The sequence below is a fragment of the Morone saxatilis genome, unplaced genomic scaffold (assembly GCF_004916995.1).
Source record: "Morone saxatilis isolate NCDOM2014 unplaced genomic scaffold, NCSU_SB_2.0 Contig10, whole genome shotgun sequence".
NCBI lineage: Eukaryota > Metazoa > Chordata > Actinopteri > Moronidae > Morone > Morone saxatilis.
This window is the reverse complement of record NW_023339652.1, coordinates 2,829,882-2,838,591: the sequence shown is the minus strand read 5'-3', so window position 1 is coordinate 2,838,591 and position 8,710 is coordinate 2,829,882. Positions and strand designations below refer to the sequence as shown.

Sequence of the window (8,710 nt, the reverse complement as noted above, 5' to 3'; positions counted from 1 at the left end):
GAGAGAGAGTGAGAGAGAGAGAATTTTATAAGACAGTTTTAATTAAGAATAGATTTTTTTGCTCTCTTTGCTGATGTAAAGTTTCTTAATACAAAGATGTGTGTTGATTGGTCTTGTGTTACTGTACTCTTGTGTCCTTCTGTGTGTGTGTGTGTGTGTGTGTCCTTTCCCCCACCATCATTAAAAACTTAATTTTCCTGCTTTTATTACAATATATTAATCATCTTTATGTGAAGGTGTGTTTTCTACCTGCTACCATTGCATATTTTACTTGTGTGTCACTTGTGTGTGCACAAACCTGATTCCCTTCTTCTCTTCTTTTTCCTATTCCCCCAACCCCTTTCTTTACCTGTCCTTTCTTCCTCATCCTCTTCTTCTTGCCTTCTCTCTTTTCTTGTCTCCTCTTCAATCATTATCTCTCTCATCTCTCTTCTTGTCTCTCCTTTTCATCTCTTCTTTTTCCTACTTACTCTTCCCTCTCTCTCTCTACTTTCTTCTTCTCTCTCCTCTTCTTTCTTCTTCTGTTGTGTCCTCCTTTCCTCATTTTTCTCCTGTCCTCTTCCTTTTTCATCTCTCCCCCTCTTCCCCCTTTCCCTCTTCCGCCTCCTCTTCCTCCCCCCTGCAGGGCTGCTCGTCTCCCATCGTGGTGAAGTTCGCCGACACGCAGAAGGACAAGGAGCAGCGGCGTCTGCAGCAGCAGCTGGCGCAGCAGATGCAGCAGCTCAACAGTGCGACGACCTGGGGGAGCCTGACGGGCCTGGGCGGCCTCACCCCGCAGTATCTGGCTGTAAGGAGAGCCGCCGCGTCGCCCACCTCCACCATCACCTCCTCCACCCCTTACTGCAGCCCCATGGCCAACGCCGCCGCAGTCAGTGCCCCAATCGAAAACATCCAACTTGAAAAATCCCCAAATACTCTCACTGGCCTCCTGTTTCTCCCTCCCTTCTTCCATTTGTTCTGTAATTCCTCCTTTAGCCCTGTCATTGTTCCTCTCCTCCATCCTCCTCTTGGGATTGCAGCTTAGCGAGGAAATGAGGTCTCTGAATGGGGTTTGTAGCTGCCAGAAGCCAATAATATACGTTTAATATCTCCACCCAGAAAAAGATGCACTAATACAGCATTTTTTCCTGTATTTCACTCTTATTTAGACCATGAAAAAATGTCATGAAATTTTCAATGCAAGGACATATTTGAGATTTCAAAGTAATAATCAGTTTTCTTGGCTTGTTATGTCATGTCACAAAATAAAAAATTTTTAATCTTTATCTCCTAAAAACTATCCTTATGTGCTACTAATTTGCTACAGCAAATACCTTTTTGAAAGAAATGTAATACCGCCTGGATGAAATTGTTTAATCATTATAGTGAGGAAATGTTTTTTTAATGAACATAAGTCCAAACATTCACTGATTGCATTTTCCACTTGTTTTCCCTGTCAGCTCAAACATGAGTAACATCTTCTGCTTATGTTACGGCCACTCAAAGCAGGCTCTGTAAAAGTTCGGGAAAGATTGTGGTCATGGGACAGGATTTATTTGCTCTTTCAATATTTAACCAAACCCACAATCTTTCCCTAACCCTAGCCAAAGTGGTTTTGTGGCTTTAACCTAACAACATGACAGATGAGAACTCCAGCCGTCTGCCCTTTCAGTCTGCTACAAAAGCGTAGCACTTTATGGACTGAAAAAGTGTCCAGTGAACATTTCCTTCAAATATGTACTTGACAAAACCATTTAGTGCTATATAAATATAATTTACAGACCTCTTTGGACTTCTTTCCTATGCTGCAAATGTTCGTTGTTCAATGAAAACTACTGCATCTCCAGATTTGGTTCACCTAAACTGAAGTGTTTTTTTTATTGTTTGACACTTGTTAAGCTAAATAAATCATTTAGAAACCCATTAGATGAACAGCAAAATGTTGTTGTAACAAAGCTAAAAACAGCGATGTTTCTTTCAGCTCATGAAGAATTTACCTTTTGGAGATACATGGTTTTCACAGAACAGCGACAATGGAAACAGTAGCTGAGAGTGTTTAGAGTAATTGTTTGAATGTATTTTGAAGTTGTGGTAAATTCTTTTGACTTTTCTTGGGATTAAACAAATACATTATTTGGCTTTGGACAGTATGGAACCCCTGGGAGTCCACTGATCCCCAATTTGAGAAATCCTGCCGTGGAGGCTCAGGTGCACAGCATCTGAGCCTCTCTGGTTGATTTGTTGATTATTTTTTATTTTTTTATAAAGTAGAGTTCAGAAACCTCATTCTCTCCCTTTGTCCCTGCAGTCCTTTGCCTTTCCAGAGCCTCATACTCAGGACTGCTCTTGTAGAAAGTCTCGGCACTAACCTTTGACTCATTGCTCTTCAGTTTCTAAATTAACTGCCCAAAAAAACACATCTCAAAAGTCTGGGATTCGATTCTCAATTTGTTTGATCCTAAGTGCAATTAGCACCTGTCTATTCAACGAGGGAAAACAGAGCTCAGACAAACATCCCTCCTTTACTGGATATTGATTTATTTTTGGAAAAAAAAAATTGAGATAAAAACTGTTTTGTGAATTGGGCTCCCAGATTTTTATGCTCTTTCAATCCCTTTTCTCAGTCTTTTGAAAAGATTAAGCTCTATTCTGGAAGAAGAAGAAAATTACACACACAATAGAAACAAGATGTTAATTTGCTGTTAATTCAAGTCTTTGAAGGATGAGTTTTTGACAGCATCAGTATTCCACTTTTGTTTTGGAATCTAATTAGTCGGCTAGATTAGAGCTTTCATGCTCAACTTGTCTGGAAGAATCATGGTGGAATACAAACAGTGTTTGCTTAGAGGAGAGATCAAACTATATTAGCAGCTCATTTACTCATCGAGCACTGAGGCAAAAACCACATTGCTAACCCGCTCATTACGAGTTTAGCTTCCCAGTGTAGTATTGTTTAGACATGTATTAAGCTTTCGCTATACACCCAGCTCACTTTGTTTCTCCCTCTTCTTTTCTCTCTGACTTGTCTCTCCTCTCTCTTTCTTTCTTTCTTTCTTACCATCAGTTGCTTCAGCAGGCAACCTCCTCTGGAAACCTAGGAGCCTTCAGCGGGATCCAGCAGATGGCCGGTGAGTCAAAAAACTGTTGATACACTCCCCTGAAACCACGATATACGACGGCAATAGACTCTTTGTTGCGCCTCTCTGTTATTTTTTTTTTTCACAGACTTCTAAAAGAGGACCAAAGAGCATAACAGATGAACTCGCGTGGCGGAGTAAAGAGAGATCTTTGCCCTGAAGATTTATTAACTGTTGCTAAGAATTGTCTTGATCTTTTAATGAGGCCAGACAAGAGTTGTGCCCTGGGCGTGTAACAGTGGCACCGTGGCTTTGCAGGGATGGATGAATCAGAGAAAGGAGGGAAGAAAAAGAAAAAGGGAGTGGAGAAAATTGTTTAAAGTGGGCTCCTTTGGTGGATATCTTGCACTGCTAGCTGGCGCCATCTACTGCTCTCTCACTGTGGAGGGTCCCTGTGATTTGTCATCTGCATCTCCATAATTCCTTTATCTGCAGGTTCAAGGCAAACTTAAGACCCCAGTTTAAAGCCAATTTAAAGAAGGAAATAAATAAATAAATAAAGCCAATAAAATCAGCCTATTGTGCATTAAATGCAGCCAGTGAAAGTCCTCAAACTCTAAATGGGTTGAATAAGAAAAGGACACAAGGAAATAGGAAATGAAGTGGTAAGGGACAGTCCAATTCTCCAAAGTGAAGCTGATGCAATAAAAAATGCATATTGTATTAACCCAGTTTTGTATTAATCTAAGCCTTGAGGGTACCAAGAAGGCTCCTATTAAATGTTGAACAAGATAAAATCTCTGTCTTTAAGAAATATAATTTTAGGGCTTTAAATTTTGGTTATTTAAGACTTTCAGAGACCCGTGGATCCTCCTCATCATATCTCTTTCCATTAAACTCTTCTCCTCTCTCTCACCACTCTCTCTTCTCTTTTCTATTTATTTTAAGCTTCTTTTTGCAGATACTCTTGCACCTCCCACCCTCTTCAATCAGTTTCTTCATCTCACCTTTACGCCTCCCTCCAGCCTTCACACTCTGTCTGTTCTTCCCTCCTTCTCTCTTCTTCTCCTATTCTTCTGTGAGTTTCTTAGTAAGGTGTCAGCTCTTAATTTTACGCTGTTTAGTCAGTTGACGCGGGGAAAACAGTAACAGCTCTGAGTGTGATGGGAGTTTTTTTAAAGTGGCGAGCCCCGTCATGTATCCTCCAGTTTTTCTGTCGCGTTCCCTCAAGTTACAGTGCCTTGCAATTTCCCTGTGGCTGATTTAAATTTTTGCTCACTCCGCTGTTGAGCTCAAACACACATTTCCTTACAAACACACACTCGCCCGGATAAATAGGCTCTGGGATTTGGAACCAAGGGTGAGTAACGGTGTCTGAATCTGGAGATCTGTTGGTCCTCCATCTGCGATAGAGAGAGAGAGAGAGCGAGCATTAGTGATTGGCAGGAGATGTGACACAGCTGAATGACATCTGGTCCCAGTCTTTAACACGAGGAGCTGCAGAGCTGAGAGGCTTCAATTACACCAATGAGCATTCAATTAGACGCAGCCAACGCCAGCCTGGTGCAGCCCAGCTCTGCCATACAGGCTGCACGGAGCACACACACACACACAGACACACACACACACGCATCCTCGCACACATATGTACTCACAGTCGCTCGCACACTCACGTACCATCTGCACAGCCCGGATACTCCGACTCTGATGTGGGAAGTAGATTGTATTTGTCTCATACTGTCTCTCTTTCTTCGCCTTCTCTCTCTTTTTTCCTCTGTACGGCTTCAGCTCTACTTTATTCCCCTCTAACCCAGTTATTTTTATCTCCTGCCTGCTCCCTTTCTCCTTATAACTGTCTCGAAAATGTACGTTCAATGAGGCAGATAACCTTTGACAAATGCAAGTAAGAATTGGTGTAGAGCTACTTTGAGAGAGAGGGGGCGAAAAGAGGTAGCATGGAGAGCGAGGGGGAGAGAAAGAGAGTCGCTGTGGAGTTGTCTTTGTCGTCAGCTTGGAGAAAAGAAAGGGATTGGAAAAATAGACAAGAAAAAGAGGGTAAGGAAAAGGTAGAAGAGGTAGGAAAGGAAAAAGAAATGAGAGAATAAAAGAAAAAGAATGGACAGAGTAGAAGGGAGGAAAGGAAAGGAAATGGAAAAAGAGGAGGGAAAGGCAGTAAAGATATGGTAAATTGTAAAGGAAGAAATTAATAAAAGGGAATGAGGAGGAATTAGGTTTGGAAGATGTGGGTGAAGGAAGGAAGGAAATAAAGAAAGGAAATAGAAGAGAGTGAAAATGGAAAAAAAGGAAAGGGCACAAAGGGAAGCAAAATGGTAAATAGGTGATAGGAAGGGGTAAAGAGAGTGAGGAAAAAGACAGTGAAGGAAATTAAATGGTAGAAAGGGGGGAAAAAGGGGGGGGAGAAACAACCAGGAAAGAAAACCAGAGTGAATTAGAGTCAATGGGATGGAAGGGAAATGAGAAAGACAAAAGAAAAGGCAGAGCAAGGAAGCAAAGATGATAAAGAAAGGGAAAGAAAGTGACAATGGGAACGGTGGAATGGGTCGGGAAAAGAAAGAGGGAAAGGTCAAATAAATGAAAGGAAAAAGGGGAAAAGGTAGAAAGCAAACAAGAAAATTGAGAAGACAAGAAAAAGAAGGGGAAATGAATAAAATAAGAAGGGGAGGTGAAGGAGAAATGTAGGAAAGGAAGAACAAAGACAGAAAAGGCAAGGAATAGGAAGCTGGGAGTGGGAAGGGAAGACAGAACAGGAAATGAAAGGGGAAAAGAAAGGGAAGGACACAACAAAATGGAAAGAGGCAGGAAAAGAAAAGCAGAGAAAATGAAAGGAAAAAGGAGGAAATGGAAGAGAAGAAATTAGAAAAAGGAAGGGGAGGCAGGATTGGTAAAAGAAGGGGGAAAGGAAAAATACAATGGAAAAGATTAAAGGAAAGCAGGAAGCGTAAAAGGACGGAAAGGAAACAGGGAAAAAGAATAGGAATTAAGCACAAGGAATACAGGAAATGGGAACGCAGAAAGGAAAAAATAAACAAAGAGATAAAGGAAATAAATAGAGAAAAAAGACAAGGAAAACAGGAATGAAAGAAAGGGCAGCCAAGGTGAAGGAAGTGAAGGGAAGACAATGACTATTTGTTTGCACTGTGAACATACTGAAGTGGCATTATCCCTTAAAGGTTTGTGCGAGCAGATCTGAGCCCCTGTGGTCAAACCCGTCCCCTCAGCCGCTTTCCAAACCTACCAAGGGAGAAAGGGCAGTGAAATAAAAATCTCCTTTTATATTGTGATAGAGCCACAAAGGAGAGCTCTTATGAACAGCCTTCTCCTCGCTGAGCAGCCCGCTCTGCATGAACCAGCAGCACTGACTGACATTGCCTCTCGTCTTGCTCACGTGGTGCATCTCCTGCCTTTTACAAATGAGAACACTGTCTGAATTAGTGCGAGAGCTGAGCACGCGGTCGCAGACGGTGATGGAAAGAACGACAGCGACGGCTGTTTTATTCTCCCACCTTTGCGTAGGAATAGAAATCCATTTTGAGCTTTTGATGTATCACAGAAAATTGGAGAAAATCGCTCTGAAAACAAGATTGGTTCTGGCTTCTTTGTGCTCGTAGGTAAGCACAGACGAGTAAAAAAAAAAAAAAACACAAATATACATGCTCATTACTGCAGGCACACACACGTTTTACTTTGTTTTTCCACTCACACACACTTCCTGCTGCAGCAGCTCGTCACGACAAGCTCGGAAAAAAGAACACTTAGAAACTGGCAGTGGTCTTCTTTTTTTTTTTTTTTTCCTTCTATATTTAATTAACCAATCAGAACTGTGAAGCCCAGTGATGAATCCAGCCATCTGTTGTCATTGGCTGCGTTCAGTTTGGTTGTCTGGGTGAGGGATATCTCTGTTTGGATGTTACAACCTGAAACCATTCACCACGGTGTCAAACAAGATGGATCTTCTTCATGGTGTCTTGTTTGTGTGTGTCTATTTGTATGTGTGTGTGTGCGTGAGTGTGCGTGAGTGTGTGTGTATTTCCATGGTACTGTATATACATCCAGACTGTATATACGACACATACACCTCACATTGACAGTGTCCACCCTTTTAACTTTAAATCTAACAAGCTCATGAGTCAGAGGAAGCTCCTCGCTGGTAAGAACAACTCTGGTGACTGATTCTGTTTGCTTTATGAGGTTTTCCTCTGATTGCCTCATAATGTTCACACACTTGCACAAACACACTCACGGAGTGAGGTGAAAGGTTGAGTTGTGCTCACAGAAGGTGTTTTATAGCCTTTGCTTCACCATCATTTAGGTGTTGGCATGTAGTCATTAATTATGCTTAAGTACAGGCCTGTATGCTAATGCCAGCAAGCAGATTAACAGTGAGGGGAGTTCAGCCTGCAGGTGGCCTGAACTACAGTACGACTGCTGACTGGGGCACAGCGTAATGTTTAGAAAAAAGCTAAAAGTCTCAATCATGTGCCGTTGTGATTAGAGCCTGACTGATGGACAGCAGGCCGACGTCTGCTCATTACAGATATATAAGTACAGGAATGTTTTACAACTTAAAGTATAAAATACGGTGTCTTTGTTGTATTTGTGTTACATTACAGTTATTCTCCATTTAGAGTAATGTTTACTGTTAAAAATGTGCAGTCATCTTTGTCATTTAACAAGAAAAAGTTTATAGTTTTTTGTTGTTAGTGGGTGGAAAGGAAAGAAAAGGAAGGGAAAGTAAAGGAGAAGTAGAAAGAGGAAAGAAAGGCAGGTAAGAAATGGGGAATTGGAAGGAAGGAAAGGTTTTATGAAACTATTTATTATTAAACTAAGAAGTTTATGTGACAGGGTTGCATTCATTAACCATCAGAAAGAAATAACAGTAAATTAACCAGAGTTATCCTAAAAGGCTAATTAAAAAAAGTACACCCTATGTACTTAAAGGCACCTTTTTATACTCAAAGGTCTCACAGCTCTAATCATGATTTTTATTGACCAATTATTCTTTTCGTTTAAAGCACATCTTAGCTGAGCAAAGAACAAACTCCAGTCGAATCTCTAGTCTAGATAACTAGGAAGGTTAGTTTAATTAGCTGTCGTCTTTTTTTTTTTTTTGTTGCTTTGCTTCGACAGAGAAATATAGGTTGAACTAAACCAGTGAGAATATTTCTGCCTCAGAGAAATGCACCAAACCTAAACACTACAACAGCTGCTTTTACTGATTCAAACACATGTGGGACTTATTAGCGAAATCAGCTGCTGTAGTGTTTGCCTTCACACACTGCAGACTCCTCACAGCGGCGAAGATACGTTCAAGTTGTGTAACGATAGAGCACAAAAGACACACAGCACATGCACACACTCCTCTTGTATTCCTGCTCACCTTTGGGACACCAGGAAGCTTACTCGTGTTCAGTACTGTCCTCTGGTGCCCTGTCCCGGTCCAGCCAGGCGGCCCAGCCACGCCTCAGCCTCGCTCCCCAGGTTTGACACCACCCTCTCTGGCTCCTCTCTCCAGGTATGAGTGCTCTGCAGTTGCAGAACCTGGCCACTTTAGCAGCGGCGGCGGCGGCGGCCCAAAACTCAGCCAGTCCCTCCACCGCAAACCCCCTGTCCTCCAACGCCGCCTCCCTGGGAGC

General features: G+C 41.9%; 1 protein-coding gene across 1 annotated transcript in view; it reads left to right on the top strand.

Annotated features, from left to right (window-relative positions):
- Positions 1 to 8,710, top strand: part of celf2 (cugbp, Elav-like family member 2) — a gene marked incomplete in the record, with an annotated part of 193,632 nt that overhangs the window by 170,004 nt on the left and 14,918 nt on the right. Inside the window, 3 exon segments of the mRNA XM_035675514.1 lie at positions 626 to 868; positions 3,044 to 3,107; positions 8,590 to 8,710. Coding sequence (XP_035531407.1) covers positions 626 to 868; positions 3,044 to 3,107; positions 8,590 to 8,710 — 428 coding nt within the window.